The sequence below is a fragment of the Protopterus annectens genome, chromosome 9.part0 (genome assembly GCF_019279795.1).
Source record: "Protopterus annectens isolate FY-2018-M chromosome 9.part0, PAN1.0, whole genome shotgun sequence".
NCBI lineage: Eukaryota > Metazoa > Chordata > Ceratodontiformes > Protopteridae > Protopterus > Protopterus annectens.
The window spans coordinates 1,758,433,612-1,758,458,192 of record NC_056743.1 but is presented as its reverse complement, the minus strand read 5'-3'; the positions used below and the strand labels follow the sequence as shown (position 1 = coordinate 1,758,458,192).

Below are 24,581 nucleotides of genomic sequence, written 5' to 3'. Positions count from 1 at the left end.
TTCCTTTATCAGTTACCATGTAAAATCCTACAAAATTCAGAGACTGTGTGCTTACTATATATCTATTGAACGTACCCTAATATGTTGCAAAATACATCAGACACTGCTGAGAGAAAGAGACTACATGAATAGATGATAAGTGAACCTAGAGTCCCAGGATATGATTCAGGTGCACCATTCACCCGGAAGTGAGTTCTTATGGCCTAACTCTCTCTGGGTTTAACTCTTTCCCCAGTATTGCAATTCCTGCAGCAAGAAATAAAGTATTGGGTATCATATAATATAATATAAGATTATATAATACAGTGATTCCAAAGCAATTCAAATTATATAGTGCCATAAAAAATATGCCACCCACTAGACCTCAAGCTACTGAGATAAATTTGTGGTACTGTAGCCACTGAGCTTTAGGATCTAATTTATTAATTTGAGTAGATCTGCTCAAGTTTCAAGTAGTCATTACCAATTGCTTGAGTAATGGTATACTCATGATGGCTAGCTAATTAAAAAAAAGCATTTTTTACAACATGGCTTCCCTGGCAGACCCCCTGGGTAGGGGGACAAACCCAGACAACCACAATCTATAAATATACTGCCTCAGAAGTTGCACAAAAGGGAAAATGTATATTTAAAGAAACAGTCACTGTCTTCAACCTCCTTGCAATGGAATCCACAGATGAACATTCAGCTGTGAGTGGATAAGCTGCTTGCAGCTGAATGCCACTAAGTGCATGGTTGCTGCTTCTCAAACTAGACACACAACCTGCCCATCTGCATCAAATCATGCTGTTTAAGATAACAAACTACTAAACAATGCAAAACATTTTTTTTCTGAAACAGGCAGTGCCACTGTTTTATCTCCACATGAACTGCCTTGTTTCTTGCCTTTCTGATATTTACAAACTCCTCTATAACTGAAACTTGAAGAGATATCCATCTACGTAAGCTAGTGGATCTAAGACTTCTGGCATAAAAAAGACTTCCTTTTTTAAATTTTTATCTGAACGTGCCATTTTACTCATGACTTGCATTATTCAGTTAAATAACCCTCTTGTAGCATTTTCTTAGTCTTTCATTTTGTATATATTGCATTTATTTTAAAAATGCCTTCTGTGGAAGGCTGGGCGCCGGGCTGGCAACTCAACACCGTAAAACTCCACTGCCAATCATGAGCGGACAGGTGATCCACTGTGGCAACCCCTAACCGGGAAAATCCGAAAGAAGAAGAAGACTTTTACAAATAATTAGTGTTTTCTATTTGTTTATTGTAAAACTGATGTATTTTCATAATCTATTTCCTGCTATGAGCTTTGTGCCTGGACATTGACTGAAATTACACTTTTAGGATCAGTGCATTCCCAAGTTATCAAACTCATATAAATAAATGCAAACAGGTTGTCAAACTCAAATAAATAAATAAATACAAACAGACCTAATCTGAAAGCAGTATTTGCATCTGTAGAACATGTGAGGTCTCACTTGTAGTCAGAAAAAATGTAATCCAATGGGGACTAATCATATAATGCAATTACTGAGCTATTGAATCACACATCTCCCAGAAACACTCCTTTATGTGCTATTGTAAGTCCTGCAACTATTAACAATTAACTGTTTAATGCACTTTTGACATAGCTTCCACCATCCCACAACAACTTCGATAAAGATGTAAATTTTATGACCCACTAGGGAACTGACCTCAGATCGGTAAAAGGATACCTTACTACTATAACTGTTAAACTGCAAGATCAAATAACTGAGACAACTCATTCATGAATACATTTTCTTTCATAATGGTAAGAATTCTACTGCTATGAAAAAAAAAATCAAGGTTGATGTAATTTTAAACCAGTATTAGACACTGAATACTATTAATTAATTATTTAATTCTTTCTTTGATGCCTGTGGTTCACAGTCACTGGGGAGAAATGCTGGCTCTTACTGGGCACAAGGTAGACAGAATAACCCTGGGCATGACGCCAGTCTATCACAGGGTACACACACAATCACTTGCCCATTGTACACCACCTGTTGATATTAATGGAAAAGAAACAGTAATTAGCACAATTATTGAATAAATTAAAAATGGCAAATTATTTAGCTTCCTCATCAGAATCAGGTCTAATTAAACCCAAAGCAATTCTATATCTGTTGTTTGTTCATTACATTCAGTTGTTTTCAAACAAAGTAAGGTCTCAGTACACAATTATTACCACTTCTGTCTGCAACTGTCAAGGCTCTAGAATTTTGCAAATGATTATCAGAAAAACATTTTTGCTTAAATATTCCAGAGTCACACATGCTGTCTGAATTTTTCTGCATTATCTTGCAGTCTTATAATCATCCCAACTCCACTTTGGGAGTGTAATTTATTAGTTAAATTTAAGAGGTTCATAAAGCCCTATCTTTTTTTTTCAAATGCCCTATTCTGTCTGCATTATACTAATTTTAATTCTAATTGGATAAAAATGATCTTTTTGATATTTTTGTGTTTTTCCTGTGAATGTGTAGTATGTGGCTTGTGCCATGTACCAAAGGTTTTTGTTTTAACACACACACACACACACACACACACACACACACACACACATATATATATATATATATATATATATATATATATATATATATATGCATATGTGTGTGTCCGTGTTTATATATATATATATATATATATATATATATATATATATATATATATATATATATATATATATATATATATATATATATATATTATATATATATATATATATATATATATATATATATATATATATATATATATATATATATATATATATATATATATATATATATATATATATATATATATATATATATATATATATATATATATATATATATATATATATATATATATATATATATAAAATTCATTCATTTGGTAGAGGATATAAATGTGAGAAACACAAATGAGTGACATCAGAAATGGGCGACGACACATTTTGGAAAATCACATTTGGCTGAATTCAAGCTTTATATTAGGAGTGTTCTGGAAAAAGAAGGTTTGGAAAGGTGGTGGTTTTTAAAACGTGCATGACTACATTACAGTGGGTAGTGTGTATGTATAGGTGTTCACAGGTTAGGGCTAGGGTCAAGTAAGGTGATAGATTTAGGACCAGATTCCAAAAGTTGCTCTCAGTGTAAGTCTTTTCAGATTCAAAAAGACTAGCTGTCAGTGTAAGTGACTTACTTCAGTGTAAGGCCTGTCTATAAACAAGCTTACCCCAGGGGCCACATTCCAAAATACCTCATCTTTGCTTGCTGTCAGTGTAAGTGGCCCCTTACACTGATTACGAGTCTTTTGGAATTGGTTCCTTAGTGTTGCACCTGATCAGTGTTTCATGTGTGTTCTGTGTCCTTAAGGAAAGTGTTTTAAGTAATGTAATGTGTAGCCTTAGGATGAGATTGAACATTGGACCCTGAAGATGTGAGGCAGACACTATAGGAGAGGCTACATGTGCAAGCATATCAATTTGATTTATTTATTTATTTATGTATGTATGTATGTATTTATCATTTGTTAACCAGGTTTGTCACACTAGTCTAGTGGCAATTTTTAAGGGGACACCCAGGATGGTGTATATACTACTAGGGGAAATTTGGCCAGGGCATCGAGAAACTTTCCCTACTATTTTTGATAGGTGCCATAGATCTTTTACATCTACCTGAGTTCCTACCAACTCAAGCAGATAGGACTTTGGTTTAATGTCTCAGCCAAAGGAAGAAGAAAGGTGCATCATCTGAAATATGTGGGATAAAGAAGACACCTCTCAAAACCAAAGTGTAAATGTGCATCATTATGATTTTTTTACCTTTGCAGTGACCGGATTCTGGTTTGCACACCTTTTTAATCTCTGTCTGTCTGTCCCTCTCTCTCTCTCGCTCTCTCTGACCATGCAGTTTACATTTGTAGTAATATGAATACTTGACTTTATATGCATCTTATGTTACATAATATTTTTTCACTGCCATCTTTTATATCACTTAGTTATTACAAAGCACCCTAATATTTTTCTTTGTCCTATAAGAATTATGTTTAGCTAATGAACTGCAGTGAAATCGGTTACTGAATTTAAACTATGTATTCATTTTTTACAAAGCACAGTACAACTGCATGTTACCAGTATATCTGTTTTACTAACCTGTCATATTTGACTGCTGTAATCATCTATAAATATATGTAATATATGAATTGCATACCCTGTGCTGAGGGCATGACTTAATAGGGTTTCCAGAGTAGTCCACGTGCCCAATTAATGAATAAATATATAAATAACAATATCTTAATCATTTCCATATGCATTAAATTTAGTGTAGGAACAGAATTACCTCTCCATTTACATTGACAGGTTATGTGGCATAAAAACAAAATGGCTAATAGTACTGGGGGTTATCAAGAACTGAATGAGGGCACAGGTGAACAAATGGATATGTATTAAATTCTTCCCATAACACAAAACTTTCCAGTAGTAATAAAGCAAGCATCACATTAATTTCATTTTAAACTGAGCTCAGCAGCTCATTATTTCTGACCTGGGCAATGCACGAGAACTACTGCATACTTGAAACATACCACAGTATACACAGCAGCATAGGCACTCAGGGCAGCATCTTTCGAGGGAAAGGCTTTCCTTGCAGCGTTGATCAAAGCTGGAACTCCTGTGCAGGCTTTTGTCTCAGTGATGTAGTGCAAGGGAGATTGGCAACCCAGAGCAGTGTAATTTGGACGGCAAACGGTAAGAAAGTGGGGTGTTAGGTTACCTGTGACGACCTGCCCAGCATTTGCAAATATTGTGGTAGCAAACAGGCCAAATGAATATACACCTAAGGAGAGAAACAGACATTAGTTAAGGGACAGGAATTCAAAGCAACCCCAACATCACTACCACCCACAAAAACAAAGGTCCACAGCACTCAAATACAACATCACACAATCTACATGCATATTAAGTAAGCAAGCAGTCTTCATGACACTTCATTCCCCTGTTTTATTCTTTATTCTTTTGTTGAAAATGGAATCTTTCTTTTAGCAGCAGGAAGTGTTAGCTGGTAAAGCAGCTGCCTTTATAGCCCTTTCTTATTCACAGGGTGTAAATGAAATCACCAGTAAGAATGGTGGTGAATATTATCATCACACCTGCACTTCTACCACTTTTGTATTCTAGCACCTTTATACTTCAGTCTGCCATCCCTTGAAATCAGCAGCTGTGTCCTGGACAACACCTGCTGACCACCCCCAATAGGCATTATCCTTCATGTTTGCTTCGCAACCTGCTTGAAACATGGACAAGCTGAAGATTTAAAAAAAGGGTACTTGTTGCTCAAAACTTTTCTCAGAGAAAAAAACTGGCTTTGGATTTTGAGTGGAAGCACTAAAGAGGAACGTGTAAGGATTTTGTGGCACTATAACAAAACTGGATCATGTTTGTCTAGTGTTATTAGGTGCTAGAGCTTGCCATTTTGAAGGCTGAAAAGATTTATGCCATTAATAAAGATTCTGTAAATTCTGAGTTTCTAGTATCTGTCAAACACAAGAACAACAGAAAAAGTTTCCAGCTGGAGGACATGGGCAGTGTTGGAGTATTTTTTCCACAGAGCAAGAGATTGAAGGGACTATCTTCATGAAGTGGTAGCTATACAGTTATTTGCAAATCTTCCATTATCAAGACATTGTGAGAGAGATATACAGATTCTCCTAAAATAAGAAATCAGAAAAAAATGAAAAGATTGCAGCTGAATTTCTGAGGAAGGTTAGTTATCTGTCTGCATCAACAGCTGAATTAAAATTGTTTGGGAGGGGGACAAACTGGCATCCTCATCTGCCACTAAATTCCACAAACAGTAAATGGCACATTCCTCGCATACTGAGAACTGGTTCCTGAAAAGGCTAAAGGGAGGCTTTGTGTATCTCTTTCAAGTTTACCACATTATGAGGAATGTTCATTTTGAGTCTTAAATGTTTTTTGCTGTTGCATATTAAAAGGGCCTGCCACACATTCAGTGTTAAAGACTTTTTATCTATGGTAAAAAATACTGAATCATATTAATTCATTAGAAAAATGATTTGTGAGTATAAAACAACACAGTTTAACCATTCTGTGAGCTTCCTAGTTGAAGTTGTTAGTAAGCTGGTAATATCTGTTCTACACTTTGACCATTTGTTCTACATTATGAGTGTGTGAGAAATACTGTTCCACATTCTGCAGATGGAAGGTTGAGAGCTATGGCATTATAAACTGGCACTTGGGTAGAAGGCATTATTACTTGTTCTGACAAACTAAAAATTACTAGCATATTCACAAATTAGTTAAATGTGTTTGCTAGAACAAAGCCTTTGTCCACTAATTCTACTCAAGTCTCCAGTGAGTAGAACATTCCGGGCCATAAAATGTTTACAAAGTTGTACAACAATGTGCTACAATTCACTGAGCATGACAAAAATAATAAAAAAATGGTAAAAAAGAAGTTTCCTAGTAATGCAACGTGCAAAGCTGACATTGCATTCTTAGGAGACTCTGAATGTGCACTGGAAGAGCAGAGAGAGATTACAAACATTGAACTAGTCCCATTTTAGAATTAAAGTCAGGCTGCCTAAATACTAGTCATGACAAGTAATGACTAGGAAACCACACTGCCACCCCCACACCAAGCATCTTGACTTTCAAAGCAAGTCTTCATTAAGCTATTTTATTCTTCCATAAATGTTAATAAGACAGTAAAGATAGCTTCAGCCCCTGCTCATACATATAATTCACACAATACCTGAGTTAACAGTCAGTGAACAAACTTTGTACTAGCTTTTCCAAAAGAACACTGCTGTTTTCTTGAAAAAAAAAATAGAGGGCTAGAGATCCTAAATGTTTGTGCTACAAGTAGGACATGCATTAAAATCCTCATTTAGAGATCGTAACTAAAAATCGTTATTTTAACAGAGCTGAGGCTATTTATTTTAGGCTTATCTGAATGGAATTTGGAAATTGTTGATTTTATGCTAATGAGGATGCACAACCCTATGATTTGCTAAACAGGGCATAACAGCTCAACCACATTCTGTTATACAAGGTGCTTGAAATGGATATCACCACAATCTCCCTACCCATAATACATGGAAGTTGGCATTTTTTTAAAGTTCAGATAATGCTGTAAGTGAAATAATAATTCCATTTTATGTCAGAAATCTTCCTTACCTTAGACTGCTAAACATACCTCTCAACTCCTCGGTGCAAAAAAATTTGGAAAAGTCAAAAATAATGGGGGGGGGGGTGAAGGCCCCAAAATAGGCATAGATTTTAAATATTGCTTTTATAAGTTTAGAAGGTTGCTAGAATAACATATTTTACATTAGCATGCACTTTCTGAAGGATATGATGTCTGAAAATCACGTTTGTCACAATTTTGTGACTTCAGTTCTCAAAGATTTCCCAGAAAACCAGAACTTTTATGAGGAACAGACCAAAAATATTACGCAAAAATCTGGACATTCACATTCTGCGAAAATCTGGATGGTTGAGAGGTACACTGCTAAAGCATGAATTACCCTTCTTTCATATCTTCTTGCCTGTTTAGTGCACAGTGCCATACTTAAAAGTATTAACCCTTTTTTCCAACTTACTTTTAAAATCTGCAACATCTGGATCAAGAATACTATTCAGTCGAGACCCTTATGTATATTTGTTATATTTTACCATAATTACATACACCCTTTGCTGCATTTACTTTAATCATCTAAGCACCTAAGTACTGCACAAGATGGAGGGTCAATATGTTAGTTTCACCTCTGTTGGCAGCCTTTTAGCACCAGGTCTCTTAAGACAGTAAACTAACTCATTGCTATTAGAGGATAGAAATGACGTATTGAGGACTAAAATGTGAGTAAATGCCTTGGATCTACTGCTTTTGGAGAAACTGATAGCATTATGTTTACCTGTGGAAAGGAAGGTGAAGGCATCTTGTTGGAGTAATATAAGATTTCTTAATGAGTGATATAAGAACGCCGAGTGTCTTGTTATGTTCCATTCCCCAAGTCTTTGTGTTCTAAAACTTTATAAAATGTTTCCATATTTATATGTTAGAATTACAGTTCTCAGATCATTGGGATGACTTGTTAATGTTTAACCAGAAACACTAAGCAAAGCCTTTTCAAAGTGAAATTACATCTCTGATACAGTGGTATGGCCTGGACAGAATTCAGATTGCTCCCCCTAAATCAGAGGCTCAGCCTTCATAGCATGTAAGACCGCCCTACCTATGCTCTGTTATCAGTTGCTGGTAGGGAAGGCAGTCTCTGACCTGCAGTCCAAACCTCCAGTTGGCCTTATTGCACTCAATTAACTTTCCTTCCCTAGTTATTTGCTCCAAATACTTTGTTTCCTTTGATAATATCCTCCAGTAAATTCCAGACCTGTCTAGCCTATTTTTGTTCCCCTACTTGCTGTCGACCACACTGGTAAAACTCCTTTGTCCATTCCAGTGTTGGATTAGTCCATAGAATACCTTCAGATGCTTCATGAATATGCTAAATGTCATGTATGAATGGTTATTGTTATTCTCCTTAAGGACCTATTTTTGAACTTATCCGTGATTCATATCATCCCCCTCCACTTTTATAACCTCCTGCTTCTGTTATGCATATGTGCCTTAAGTGCATAACTCTAATGATCCCTTCAAATCAGTTAACCCTATACCACTTTGCTCTATGGGAAATCAACCTAACCCATTTGACTCTTGCCCTTCTCCCCTCCCAAATAAATTCCTTTAAATCTTTATTAATTACTATTCACAGCTTCTCTTGTTGATAAAAATATGCCCAATCTGTATATAAAATTAAAGGGACTAAAACTCTCTGGTAGAGATGGGTACATAAAGGGGTTGCTCCCCCTCCTTCTACACCAGATGAGCAAACCAACATCGACCCCGCACTCTCACCTTTCCTCAACAGCAGTCACGCATTTTCACCTTTTCTCAACAGCAGCCTGCCACACACACTCTCATCTTTCCTCAACAGCAGCCATGCACTCTCACCTTTCCTCAACAGCAGCCATGCACTCTCGCCTTTCCTCAACAGTAGCCACAAGCTGTTACCTTTCCTCAACAGCAGCCATGCACTCTCACCTTTCCTCAACAGCAGCCACGCACTCTCACCTTTCCTCAACAGCAGCCACACACTCTCACGTTTCCTCATCAGCACCCACATGCTCTCACCTTTCCTCAACAGCAGCCATGTGCTCTCAGCTTTCCTCATCAGCAGCCACTCACTCTCACCTTTTCTCAACAGCTTTTCCAGTACTAAGGTGGCTACTCAGTTCTTATTCTTCTAGGTCTTGGTCATGGCTTTATTGGCTTTGTCAGACACCACCACAGAGCTGACATTGAGTAAGTAAGTTGTGGTAGAAGGCAGCAGGACTAGCAGCTGCTCTAGTAGGGTGATGTTTGATGATCCATCACAGCAAAACACATATGGTGAGTCTGCTACATGGATAATGTCTGCTTTGTAACTAGAAATCTATGTTTGTCTTGAGTAAAGGCAACAAACAACCATTCAGGATTTCTGGTACTACTGTTTTCTCCAAAGTTTCACAGTGGCATATGAATTTCTAAAGTGCACAGTAACTGTTCTTGCTTATTTACCTGACTGATTATTTTGTTGGAAGAGGAAACTGCTTTAGCTACAAATGGATTTTTTTCTAACTGATCGTCTATCGACGTGGACTGCATATAAACTTTATACATTTAAGGCTCATACAGTAGATGTTCTTCATTGCTGAGGTTGCAATTACTAGGAAAAAAAATAATATCTACTGATACTGTTTGTTCATAAGGTCCTAAGATCATTAATTCTTTTATCAAGTTAAAGTCTCAGAATAGTGAAACAGGATGCTTAGGACACCACACAGACTACCCATATCAAAAGTACTCTAACAGCTACATTCCTCAAAAACTGAGGGCCTGATGAGGAACAGTGTGAAACTGCCCATACATGAACTTTGCTGGACAATACGTCAAAGCTGATTTCAACACATAATATAAGAATGGTAGAGGTTTTGATCAATGTGATTGTTTTGGTTGTTGACCATCAGTTATACGCTTGTAGCCTATATAAAAAATGTATCTGTTGGGCCATATACGATCCTTTCCTATTTTAACCATCAGCTGTACATTTGTAGCATATATAAAAATGTATCTGTTGGGCCATATATGATCCTTTCCTATTTTGCCCATCAGTTGTACTCTTGTAGCCTATATAAAAATGTATCTGTTTGGCCATATATGATCCTTTCCTATTTGGTTTCAAGACTGCCTTCATATTCTCCATGATCTCATTATAATGAAATAAATTGTGAGAATACAGGGAAACATCCAGATATAACGTTTAGATATTTGTGGTAAGGAAGTACAACTTTGCCATTCTACTGCTACAGCAGAATCTGAAAAGCAGGAAGCTGCAGATGAGTCTGAGATGTCAATACCACAAGAAAATAAGCATGGTTGTCTTTGCCATCTACAAGGTATTAGGTTTAGATGACAATATTCTAATCTCACAATCACTAGCAGTAGATGAAAGAGAAAACAGAGGTAGTCCAGAGGGCTCAATGAAGTCTGGTATTCCACCTGTGACCCAGAAGGTGACAGGGTTAACAGGAAACAGAGTAAAACAGAGCTCCTCAATTACCCTATTTAAGCATAATTTAGACACCTGGATGGGAGACTGTAAATTTACTGCAGGGGTGTCACCTATGTCCTTCTTGGAAAAGGGCAGTCAGTGCTGATCATAGACCTGTGCTGCAAATATAACCATACAACTTAGTCAATAAGGGAATAAGCGTATAACATGGCTAAGCTTAAAAAAGTCCTAGGACCAATAGCCTAGTAAGTTCCTGTGAACCTAGTCTAAAAGATTAGTCCAGATAAAATAACTTTATCTATCAGATCTAGGAGACTCGCCCTCTCTCTCTCTGATACCACCCCATGGGAGAAATAAAAATACACCTTGTTGAAGTTTCCAGTAGTTTATTCAGTTAAGTTGATAGATGGATGAGTGTTCTTGTTTCAGTACATTACATGCAGCAGGTCAGTTATTTAAAGGCAGTTACAGGCAATGGTGGGAGGGTTCATGACAGCTGATTGGAGGAAAATCTGGGAGACTGAAAACCAAGGAGTCAGTTCTAAAGCTTAGAGGTTAGACCCTTATTTGAATATTCCTGAAAGACCTGTGAGGGTTTGCCAGCTCAGCAGTCTGTGAAATCTCATTCTTAGTTAAAAGATATCTTTTTAACTTCTAACAAACAAAACATTACAACACACTGTGAGCTACAGCTACAGAACTATACTTGACTTCAATGAATATGAGCCACATTGAGCCAGACACAGCATCTCATTTTACATGTTACAAAACAGACTAATAAAGTGTGGTGACAGCCTTGTAAAAGCAGGCATTTTCAATGATCAAAGTGTAAACCACTCTTTTAGATGGACCTGATGAAGCTCAGGCGAAAGTGTTTTCTTAAATATAATTTTACAGTTGCAGCTCATAGTGTGTTGTTATGTTTTGCAGACTGTTTCAAACAAATAATCTCATATGTTCATTATATCCTAAGAGAGGCATAAGCATGTCTTTCCTTGGCTAATAATGCATCACAGTACTGTACTATTAAGAGGTGGACCTTACTTTTTTGTAGAGCCAAAAATAAGACCACTGTACTAATTTGTTTCATACCAATGCGCACACGCAGTTCCTATGGCTTCCATATCCAACATACCATAGGAAGCTGAATTCTGCCTTCCCAGTCCTGTTCTAATGATTCTGTTAGTGACCTAGTTAAAGAAAAAGTATAAGGAAGGCTGTCACTGATACCTGACCGTTACACTCAAAACACGAACATTCTTCAGATAGTTAGCCATCCTGGTAGTCACAAGTGGCACAGCGACACAGTTAGTAGTGTTGTCACCACACAGTAAAATGTTTTCTGTTCAGTTCTCAGCTGGGGTGCCTTGTCTGTGGAGTCTGCTTGTCCCCACTGTGTTTATGTGGTTTCTCCCTTGGTAGTCCAGTTTCCTTCCACCTCCCAAACAGATGCAGTAGACTGAATGGAAAAGCTAAATTGTCCCTAGATGTGTGTTCAGTGTGTGTGCTATATGGAAAGAAGGTCTGTCAATCTACTTCCCTTCCCTACTTGTCTAGTAAACTTCATGAATGGTGCAGGCTGTTCATGTACTTACTATAGGAATTGTATAGGAGTCAGATGTGACTCCTAACCAGGGATGGATATCGTGGTAGCCACTGAGCTTGCAGAGCTATGATCTAATTTACAGATTGACAGACAGCGCAGTGGTGCAGCAGTTGCATTGTTGCCTCACAGCAAGAGGTTCTCCGGTTTGATTCTCGGCGAGGGTGCCTTCTGTACGAAGCCTGCATGTCCTCCCTCCATCCGTGTGCATTTCCTCCAGGTGCTCTGGTTTCCTCCTACGTTATAAAGACATGTGTCTGGAGCATTTCTCCCTGGGCCTCCACTGAAAATTGGCTTTGTTCCAAGTCGGACTTTCCCAGTAAGCAAATGTTAAATAAAATAAATAATTTAGTAGGTAATGCATCTTTCTCATGAGAAGCTTGACATTTAATAGTGTCAGGATACAAAAAGGCAGGGAACCCATAGCCACTAGGAGGAGCCTGTCTGATGCTGCATAACTGCTGTCAGTGTTGCTTGTAAGATGTTTCTGCTTGAATCCTACTTTAAGGTAGAAATACCTTGTTGCAGAGTCTGGAATGTGCCTAAGAAATGAATCGCCTGTTTGCATTGTGTAGGACTTGATTTGAGTTAGTCTGATTCCTAAGACTGTAAATAGTTTCTCTAGCAGAGATAAATCTGAATGTGAACTATACTGCTGCTGTCATTATCTAAATAATAATAAACTTGCATTGTGTGTACCCTTAGATCACCAAAAACTACAGACATGTATTTGGTAAACATTCTGAATGCAGAAACATAGGCTAAACAGGCATTTTAACTGGAAATTATGTCAATCAGCATTGACTATGATATATTTTCTGTGATGTTCTTTATGGAAATAAAAGTGCATATATTCCACACATAATGTCATCATTCAGTAGACATTTGACCAGCTGATGCATATTCTTCAAATATACAGAGACCCTGGAAGTAGTTACCTATAATTAGTTGGCATGAAGGTGCTTATGTTGTTTGATTTTTCAATTATATTATTTGAATCTTCTTAGTGGCAATGATAAGTTTTTGTTTTTTACCCCTATTTTGTTTTGGTGTCCTGTGACAGCAGACCATCTGCAACTACTGATACCCATCCTAAGTCACTGAATCTCCCACTTCAGGCTAACCAGCATAGCCCTGAATTACCTGACCATCAGCCATCACTGATGGGAGACAGAGAAGAGGTTTGGGAATTCTGGTCTAGGTTCTTCCTCAGTGCTTAGAGCCATTTTGTTTTATGCCCTTCTGATTCCTGAGGGGTGGAGTATGCAGTGGTGTGTGATATGCATGTTTTCATGAAGCAGGCACAGAAATATGTGCCCAATCCTTGGTACATATGTACAGTAGTGCACCACTTTGCAGTCTTCACCAGAGGGCAGTGCAGTATGATAAACCTCACAGCCTCCGTCCAAGGTATGCAAGTTGGCCATTGGCTACTCAAGCTTACCGCACTAGTCAGATCCTCCAGCTTACCTTGTTGATAAAAAATCCTGGATATCATCAATTGGGTCTTTGCTCTGCCCTACCTCAGCAGACCAACTTGCAGTGCTTAAGTGAAAAAGATTTTTTTTTTTTTAGTAGATCTGAACTTGTTTGGAAAACTATGCCTAAATGTGTGTTATGGGATTCTCTTTAAGTGTTGGGGTAGGGGTTCTGCTGAATACTATTTTGCTGTAACCTCTAGGACCCATTTGCCTAATATTAACTTTGCTCCATTTCTTTACAAAGTTTAAATTGCCCCTTCTGTTTGAACTGAGAAAATGGGAGGGGATCTTGAAGCTGTCAGTCACTCTGAGGATGCTAGGGAATTTTGTTGTCAGGATCTATGAGGGTCCAGTAAGAAGACGATGTCTGACCTGCTAACAGTACGATGAGACACAGGGTCTGGCAGTGCTGTTGACCAAGCTGAATGTCAACATTAAATCAATTTAAGTGGGATATTCAGTAATTCCAGCTTTACTTCTTCTGGGTAAGACTGAATGGAACCAAGCATATGTCAAAATAATGATTCCAATAGGAAAGATTCTTGTGGCATCATTTGCTTTGTCATATGCACACTAACATGGGACTGCAACCATATCAGCTGTGATAAGTTTTGCTGTTCTTCTTTTGGCATTAGAATGCAGCAGGTATGTAAGTGATCACCATTATTAGCTAATGTCAAAATAATTTTCTTTAGTAGGTTATATCTTGGGTATATCCAGTTTACACCCTTTTATGCAAATCTTCTAAAAATTCTGAGACCCCTGCTTATGCGATCACACCCCCTCTGATCCATGTATGTCTTTGCATTAGGGTTAAATGGGCTCTCTAATGAAATCTTGAGGTATGCATTGCTGTTACTACAGCCTCAATGTGGGGACAAGCCTCCCACACCCCTAAACTTATATACACCAACTCTGAAATATCCATACCTCGCAGAAAAGGGAATATTCTGAAAAATGGCAGTATCAGACTTCATATATGTCATTTTTGGCTACTCAGACTTCATACCTCAGAACTTGGCAAGGCAGATCCTGAGATTTCAGACTGATAATGATTAAATGGCAAGAGCAACTAAATGATCCAAAGTTCTTGACTTGCATAGTTGGTTGCACCTTCAAAAACACTCTAAACTACAAGGGTGCTGTACAATCTGAAATTAAGAGTTTCTTGAAAGTTTAGCAGGGCAATATGAAGTGGTGAAGAAAAACTGGTCTGAAACTAAGTGCAAAAAATGCATTATTGTATCCGTTAGGAAGCCATTTACCTCAGGGAACTACCACATTGACAATACTCCCCTGTGAGTTGACCCAGTTGTTTGGGATTTGAAAACTTATGTGGACAGTGACCTAACTTTTAACCAATGGAATTGTAAGAAATTCCATTTATATTGCACAGCTTATAAACAAAGGGAATGTGTCAGATCTAGGGGTGTCATTGTCCCCCTTTACTCTGCCCTCATTAGCCAATTATTGAATATAATGCCCTCTTTGACATGTATGTCTCCAGACACATCTAACAACTGGAACACCTACATAGATACCTTATATGGACAAGGGAAAGAAAGAGAGATCTAATGTGGTGCAATACTTATGCAAAGGAGAAAGCAAAACTAATCAATGCAAAAAGAGCAGCACCAAAGCTATTTGGAGAGAAATATGGGCAAAGACATCCGGATATGGAAAATTTTACAATACAAAAAAATAAGAAAACAAAGAGAAAAAGTAGAAGAGGATTAGTAAAGGAGAAGTTAAAGAAATAGAAATTGAGGTTATGGATTACCTGCAAAGTGAAGGATTTAACAGAAAATTTAACTCAGATAACAACACAGCAGGATAGAGCAATGGATACCCAAATTAAGGAGAAACCAGTGGAGCAAGAAGCATCTAATCAGTTGACATATGAAGATACTTTGGAGTCTCTCACAGGAAACTATTACAAAGGTTTAGTTGGAACTATACAGCAAGGAAAAGAACTGGAAACTGTGGCAACTCTGACACAGTCAATGCTGTGGAGGGATAGGCCAGTGAGTTCCCATATGAAAGATGACCAGGGTGAAACTGAAGTGAACATGGCACAGGTAGAAGCTCTGAAACTTTCTATAAAATGCCTGCAGGAAATGGCGAATAAAGAATGTCCCCTCAGTTTAATGATCTAACAGAAGAGTTACTTGATTTAATAGAGATGGATAGACATATTAAGATCAGTGAAAGAAATAGACTGCAGAAGGTCTATAAAACCTCAATTGTTAGAAGTTTGATAAAACAAACACAGTAATTAGGACTGTCCATAGAGATTGATATGATGTAACAAAAGTAAGTAGGATACATTACTGTGCAGCCAAATTAATAACAGATAGTCTTACCACAAGAACAGAGGGTAGTAAGGGAAAGGATGGGGAGAAACCAAATGTCATCATGGAAGTATTAAACAGAGAAAACTATAAAGTAATTAAAACAAGAAGTGTCACGTTAGCACAGTATAGACGAGGGAACAGATCAACAACAGAAAGATAGATGTGATAAAAGCATTTCACAGTATTATAACAGATCAGGATTTAGCATGCACCACCACAAATAATAAACTATAAATATCAGCATGGGCAGAAAAGCATAGAAGATACACAGATAAATAAAAAGGAAAAAGTACAAAATAAGCAATTTATTGATTTCCCACAAAAGTTTTAGAGAATCGGGAAACAAGGTAAAATTAATTGAAAGACCACCAAAAAAGTAGATACATTTTGGAGAAGTATTTATGAAGATCCTGCAGACCATAACAAAGATGTTAAATGGATAGAAGGAAAAAAGAGAAAAAATAAGAAGTTCAAATGTCACCTGTCACCCCTGGGATTCCGGATATTGGCAAAGGCTCTTGCCACCCCCATAGTGCCTTTTTTAGGCAAGGCTCAAATTCTAAACCTACCACCCTAGAACACAAAAAAGGAAAAAAACTAAGGGTAATGCTGCTCAATGCCAGAAGTCTAAATCTCAAAATGCACGCACTCGAGGCCCTTCTCAGTATGGAGAACATCGATGTCTGTGCAGTGACAGAAACCTGGTTCAAGGCTCCTGAGAGCACCCCAGCACTATCAGGTTTTACCTCTTATCATGCGTTCCGGCCCCAAAATCCGGACAATACCAAGAAAGGAGGGGGGGTATCCATATTCATCAAAGACACCCACACCTCAAGACTGGTGGCAACGCACGATGCATCGGAGACCATCCAGGTGCAATTAACCATAGGCAAGACTGCCCTGCAAATTGTAGCATGTTACAGGCCACCCTCACAAACTCAGGAACCTCACATGGCCTTCCTGAAAACACTAGAGGATAAATGTATCACCAAACACCATCATATTAGGTGACTTCAATTACCCTAATATAGACTGGGAACACTATTCAAGCCCAAACACCCTAGCCCAAAAGTTCCTGGAATTCATAAACTCAAATGCCATGGAACAACTAGTCACCATCCCCACAAGAGGAGAAAACATACTTGATCTCATCATCACGAACATGGGAGCACAATGTTCAATAACGGAAGTATACCCCTCACTGGTGAGATCAGATCACAAACTAATCTCGCTGGAGGTCCTCATCCCACCCCCACCTGAAATAAAAAAGACCACAGTAAAGAACTTCTCGAAGCCGACTTCACACTTCTAAAGACTAGTGTGGTCTCCTTTAAGGCCCCGAGCCGGAAAACACTACTCAAGCAGCTGAATCACTTACAAATGCCTTCTACCAGCACCTGCAGGACTGTATGGATAAGGCAATCCCAAGCAAAACAAAGACTCTTTGTACCAAAGGCAAGCGTCCACTCTGGTGGACCCCAGCCATAAACAAACTCTACAACAAAAGGAGGAAGCTACTACAAGATAGAGCAAAATCCTTAAAAGGTAAGACACCCTTGATCACTATAAGTAAAAAACTAAGAGCTCTCATAAAATCATCCAAAGCAAATTTTGAGAGAAAAATAGCTAAAGACTCAAAAGACAATCATAAGGCCTTCTTTAGCTATGTTAGAAACCTGGGAGGAAACTCCCAGATATGCTCAGAACTAGTTCAAAATGATGTGAAGATTACTGATCCTACAGACATTGCCAACATACTGGCTGACAGGTTCAGTGCAAACTTCTCCCCTCCCCAAAGGAGAGATATCTATACCAAGCGATTGCAGCCCCCAAACATCTCCAACGCCCAAGTGAGAACTGCTCTCTCCAAAGCAAAAACACAGCATCCATGGGACCTGATGGTGTCCCCGGCTGTGTGCTCCACGAACTCAACGAGAATTAAACCCACAGCTAGGACAGCTGTTTAATCATAGTCTTACCTCTGGATACGTACCCAGGAGTGGCGCACTGCAACTGTGGTCCCACTTCACAAAGGCGGTGCCTCCACCGACCCTGGAAATTACCGCCCATTAGCTTGACAAGCCTTATCTGCAAAGCCATGGAGAGGATCATAATGGACCTCATAAATAAAGACATAGGGAATTTGCAGACTTTGGATCCATCCCAGTTTGGCTTTGTCAAAGGCAGATCATGCCTTCTAAACTTGGTTGACTTTTTGAAACAGTCACCAAAGCCATTGATGAGGAAAGGCAGTCCATACAGCCTACCTCGATCTGGCGAAGGCCTTTGATACAATACCCCACTCGGGTATCATTGAAAAACTCATCAGCTTAAATGTTAATCCATACATCACAAGATGGGTTGCAAACTGGCTGAGTGACAGAACCCACAGGGTCAGAGTTGCTGGCGCCATGTCAGACTCAAAGCCTGTCACAAGTGGTGTACCACAGGGCTCAGTCCTGGGCCCACTCTTGTTTGGCATCTACTTTTCCAGTACAAGCAAACACAGGAGGGTTATGGCTGACAAAGTTTGCAGATGACTGCAAACTGGGCCATAGTAGAAAACACATCTGACACAGATATCCTTCAGAAGGGTCTCACAGAAATGGATAACTGGTGCCAGAGCCATGGCCTAAAGTTAAATGCCAAAAATGCATAGTCATACCCTTCGGGAAAAACAAGGTTACCCCTAGCTACCAAATAGGTGGCAATCCACTGAGTACAGAAGAAGTTATCAGGGACCTGGGGACCCAGGTTGATAGTAGTCTGTCATTCGACACCCATGTAGCTAAAGTAGTTAGGAAGACCTTCTACATTGCCCACCTTATCATGAAGGGATTCTCATCTAGATCAAGGGAGGTCATAGTCTCCCTATACTCATCACTCATCAGACCAATGATTGAGTACAATGCCCCATTCGGAATGTATCTGACCCGACACTTGCAGCAGCTGGAGAGGCCACAAAAGTTCCTCACCAAAAGGATAAAGGGTCTCAAACATCTGTCCTATGCTGCCCGACTGAAAGAACTCCAGCTCTATTCAGTCGCTACAGCTTGCTCAGAGGTGACCTTTGCCTAACATACAAGGCCATGTCAAACCCAGATTTGATGAATATGCTTCACCTCAAAAATCTAGATCCGTCAGAGCCACAAGGCGGGAGATGTAAACCTCGACACGGCTATTAATAGGGCGTGCTGGAGGGATAGATTCATCACCCAAAGACTCCCTATGCTGTGGAATAAAATCCCGGTATATGTGAGGCAGAGCACCTCGCTGGCCTTGTTCAAGAGAAATCTTGACCAATGGATGGGAGATCGCAGATATACCCCAGGGATTACCTCAGTGTCACTGCTCAACAGAGGCACAGCAAAATAATGGGTATAGTTCCCCATACTAAAGGGGTGGCGTAAGCCACAAAACTATGGGCTAGGCTTGTAAATGCCCTCGGGCAGATAGCCTAGTATGAACCTATGAACCTATGAACCTATGAAATGTACAAGATATGAAATGGGATGAAGTAATGGCCAGAGAGATTGAAACAAATTTAACAAAAGCCTTTAATTGGAAAACCCCAGGAGCAAATGCAGTACCTGACATCTGGTTAAAAGTATTAACATCTTTGCTTGAAGATTTAGTCAGGAAAAACAATTATTCTACTTGAGTGAACCTGTAAGCTACCCTAAAAATTATAGACCAATAACTTGCCTTTTGACAACATATAAACTATATACTGGAACTGATGCTGATAGAGTTTATAGTCATTTAGAAGAAAACTAAATCATGGCAATAGAGCAAAAGAATAATAGAAGAAAGTCATATGGAACAAAGGATCATTTGTTGTTAAATAAAGTCATAGTTGAGAACTGTAAAAAGGGGAAGAATCTAAGTATGGCATGGATAGACTACAAAAAAGCATTTGACAATATCCCAGATTCATGGATAAAAGAGTGCTTAAAAATGTATAAGATATACCCTACACTGATAAACTACTTCATAGTGATTATGAAACAGTGGCAAACCACTTTGCAGTTAAGCCATGATAAAGGACAAATTATTATTCCAGGGATAAAAATTCAAAGCGGATATTCCAGGATGACTTTCTGTCACCGATGCTCTTTTGCCTTGCCCTTAACCCAGTAAGCTGTTTGCTAACAAATTAGGTCATGGCTATAATTTGGCTCCCAGAAAGCAACAAAGTGAAAAAACTTCTCATTTCTTCTTTGTTGATGATTTAAAACTGTATAGCTCATCAGATGATGAACTGAAAGCACAACTGCAAGTTGTCAAAATTTTTTCATATGATATAAAAATGTAATTTGGTCTTGATAAATGGGCAAAAGTAACCTTTTAAACAGGAAAGCTGCACCACCAAGAAAACATTAGTTTGGAACAAGAATATGATATAAAAGAACTTGAGTGAGACAGTATATAAATATTTGGGAAATGATGAAGGATCAACAACAAAACATGAACAAATGCAAATAAAACTCAGTAAAGAATATTTTAGAAAACATAAATTAATCCTGAAAACAGCGTTGACATCTAGGAACAAAATCCAAGCTATAAACCAATTTGCTCTTCCTGTCCCAACTTACAGTTTTGGAGTGATTGACTGGTGTTGGATAGATTAGACAGGAAAAGAAGAAGGATCCTTCATGCTCATCAAATGATTTATAAAAATCAGTGCATAGCAAGATTATATATTCCCTGTTCCGAAGGAGGCATGGACCTCCTTGAAACTGATTACATGTATAGAGCTGAAACTGTGGGACTGCATACATACCTGCTGACCTCACAAGACCCAAACACAGTGAAAGTTTTGAAACATGAGGAGAATAAATCTAATAGGACTTCCCTTCTTAGTCCAGCAGAAGCATGTAGGCATCAAGAAGGAATGGAAATCAAACCAGAAGTAGATCAAAATCAGGCAGCAACTGAATGTGCCAAAAAATAAAAGAAAGAATACAAGATGAAGGATCAGATGAGAAGGCAAGAAATGTGGAAAATGCATAAATATAGTTGCAAGTACAGAAAACTCTTGGAACAACCTCATGTTGATCAGGATCGAATACAGGAATGGTTAAGGAGAGGTGAATTCAAACAAAAAGATGAAAGGTTAATATTGGCAGCCCAAGACAGTGGACTATGTACAAATTGGTTTACAAAGTCCATTGAACATGAGGGAGAAACAGACAAATGTAGGTTTTGTAAAACAGAATTGGAAACAGTTGCACACCTTGTTGCTGGTTGTGACATACTAATGGCAGAAGGACTGTATACTTAAAGGCATAATAATGTCGCTAGACTGTTACACTGGGGATTGTGCAAACATTATGGTATTGAAGTGACTGAAAAACATTGGAAACCTGAGCCACAAAGCATCACAGAAAATGAGGAAGTCTACATCACATGGGATCACCCATTACCAACAGTTCAAAAGATAGATGAGATATCAGATCTAGTGGTCCATGAAAAGAAGACAAAAGTAACATTGATAATTGCAATCATTACACCCAGTGACTACAGTGTCTTGCGTACAGAGAGACATAAAGTCATAAAATATCAGGATTTGTAGGCAGAAATGAGAGCAATGTGGAAGAAAGATACCCAGGCAGTTGCAATAGTAGTAGGAGCAACAGGTCTTATAAAAAATAATTTATAGTCATATTTAGATATCTTACCGATATATGTAACCTCATACAAATTGCAGAAGAGTCCTTACTGGACACATTGCGGGTGCTGCTAAGAGTATTTCTGGCTGACATCAAAGATTGAAACAATACTAATTTCATGACCATTAATCATACTTTGACTTAGGACTGGGGTCCATTCTGATCATGGTATTAAAAACCCAAAAGATTTGGAGAAATTAAAAAAGGGAGATACCTTACTGAAAGGGTACAATGCCTAAACAGCATGTCCTACATGGACCAACTCATAGCTCTGTCATTATACTCAATATCCTACAGACTGCTCAGAGGTGACCTGTGTCTAGCATACAAAGCATCCTCCAACCCATTACTGATGGATTTACTGCACATCAGTGAGTCAAATGGCATAGGAAATACTCAGTCTAGGGATCTAAACCTCTTCTGCAACATCAACAGAATGGTTTTAGAAGAACAGGTATATTTTACAGAGGATAGTGCTGAAGCAGTACAGAGTCCCCATCCACATAAAACAAAGTTCATCCTTTTCCATTTTCAAGCACTACTTAGATCTATGGATGAGAAACAGAAAAGTTACCCCAGGACTGGCCCCTGCACTACTAACGGGAGCTCCTAAATGCTTTATCCCGTGTATGTGTCCCTTCAAATTATTTATGGTATAATCCCAGTTATTCTCATTAGGGGTAATATATTATTATCAACATTGGTATGGGTAAGGCCAATCTATAACCAAATTGGATAGGTTATTTTGAGAGCAAAAAGGGAAATTGGCTAGGCTTAAAGTGGCCTGCAAGGTCATCTAGCCTAGTATTTACCTATGAACCTATAAAAGAGGGATTGCTAGCATAAAAAGAATCACCCACTACAGAGTGCCATGTTAAGGGCCAACTCATAAAGTGAATACCCAAATATCTATTGCATCTTGTATCAAAAGACCTAATGATTAGGTTAACAATTGGGCAGAATTCCAAGCAGCTCCTCTACTCTATCCACTCATGTGCCGTTACCACATGACCACACAAATGGGCACAGGGATGAATGCAGTATGAATGCCATAAACAGCTGCTATCTCAAGGGCTGCAGTACCAGGTCTAGCGTATATTACTCACTGAAAATGTGCACAGTTAACTAGGTGGCCATGGCACAGATATACAGAGTTGACAAACTCTTGAATGAACTACTAGAAATGACCACTGTATGGTGGAGTACCCTTTGACTCTGTCATAGATGATTTGGACTTTTTGGTGACAAAAGATAATATAATGTGGCAATAATTTGAAAACATCTCCTTTAACCCATGAAAATCATGTCTGCTAGGAGTAAAGGAAAAGAAAAGTCAGTCCATATTCATACATGTAAACATCTGAGGTATGAAATGGGCTCCTACTGAACAAATGAACATTAAATTAACAAAACTTCTTTTGAAGAAAGCAATGGCCAGGATTCATAGTGAGTAGCTGTGCAGTGCAAAACACCCTGCACCAACTGGTTGATTTGCACTGAATGGATCATTTCACAGTCGTCCAACTTATTTAAAGTGTTGGGAGGGTGGCCTAATGGTTAAGATGTTTGCCTTACAAACACAAGGTGCAGGGTTTGAGTCTCAAAAGGGATAATTGGCTAGGCTTAAAATGGCTTGCAAGGGCAGTTATCTTAGTACTAATCTATGAACCTATGAACCTAAAGGGCAGCACCTCATTACCTGAGAATTTGAAAGACTATGAACTGCTCTAATCTACAGTTGGAAAAACTATGCAGGGAAGTAAATACTGTGGGAAGAAATAGCCAGGGAATTGTTATGGCTAGGCTTGTATAGGACCTAAGGTCAATAGCCTAGTACCTACCTATGAACCTATGCAGGAGAGCACCTGTCATATGATCACTGACCCACTGATCGCACCCATTCCAGGACACGCACATGGTCATGCACAGATGAACACACACGCTTACTAAAAAAGCAAATGAAATGCAACTTCTTTTACTTTTATCTCTTAAAGAATTGTTCACATTTTCTTAATTCATTAAAGCTTTAATACAACTTAACTGACCTCTGTATTTCTCTTTATAGAAGAATTATTCCATTTTTCTGCTTATTACAGCCTCCTCACCTCAAGCAAGTTTCATTGTGAATCACCCTCATCATCAACAACCCCCTTTCACGTTTTTCTATGTGCTATTCGGAAGTCACATCAAGCGTTACCGCCTCTCTCGAATTAGTTCCACTCTCGTACCTTCTTCAGCAGTCATGCTTGACCGTCGCAGGCCTTTTCTCATCGTACCTTCTTCAGCAGTCATGCTTGACCGTCGCAGGCCTTTTCTCATCATACCTTCTTCAGCAGTCATGCTTGACCGTCGCAGGCCTTTTCTCATCGTACCTTCTTCAGCAGTCATGCTTGACCGTCGCAGGCCTTTTCTCATCGTCCCTTCTTCAGCAGTCATGCTTGACCATCGCAGGCCTTTTCTCATCGTCCCTTCTTCAGCAGTCATGCTTGACCGTCGCAGGCCTTTTCTCATCGTCCCTTCTTCAGCAGTCATGCTTGACCATCGCAGGCCTTTTCTCATCGTCCCTTCTTCAGCAGTCATGCTTGACCGTCGCAGGCCTTTTCTCATCGTCCCTTCTTCAGCAGTCATGCTTGACCGTCGCAGGCCTTTTCTCATCGTCCCTTCTTCAGCAGTCATGCTTGACCGTCGCAGGCCTTTTCTCATCGTCCCTTCTTCAGCAGTCATGCTTGACCGTCGCAGGCCTTTTCTCATCGTCCCTTCTTCAGCAGTCATGCTTGACCGTCGCAGGCCTTTTCTCATCGTACCTTCTCCAGCAGTCATGCTTGA

The 24,581-nt window shown here is 38.9% G+C and overlaps 1 protein-coding gene across 5 annotated transcripts in view; it reads right to left on the bottom strand.

The window, feature by feature from the left end:
- The window catches only part of PLPPR2 (phospholipid phosphatase related 2), a 504,385-nt gene that overhangs the window by 222,486 nt on the left and 257,318 nt on the right, over window positions 1-24,581 (bottom strand). For all 5 annotated transcript variants that reach the window (XM_044084610.1, XM_044084607.1, XM_044084608.1 and 2 more), the window contains exon 5: window positions 4,598-4,848. In XM_044084610.1, coding sequence (XP_043940545.1) covers window positions 4,598-4,848 — 251 coding nt within the window. The remainder of the gene's footprint in view (window positions 1-4,597; window positions 4,849-24,581) is intronic.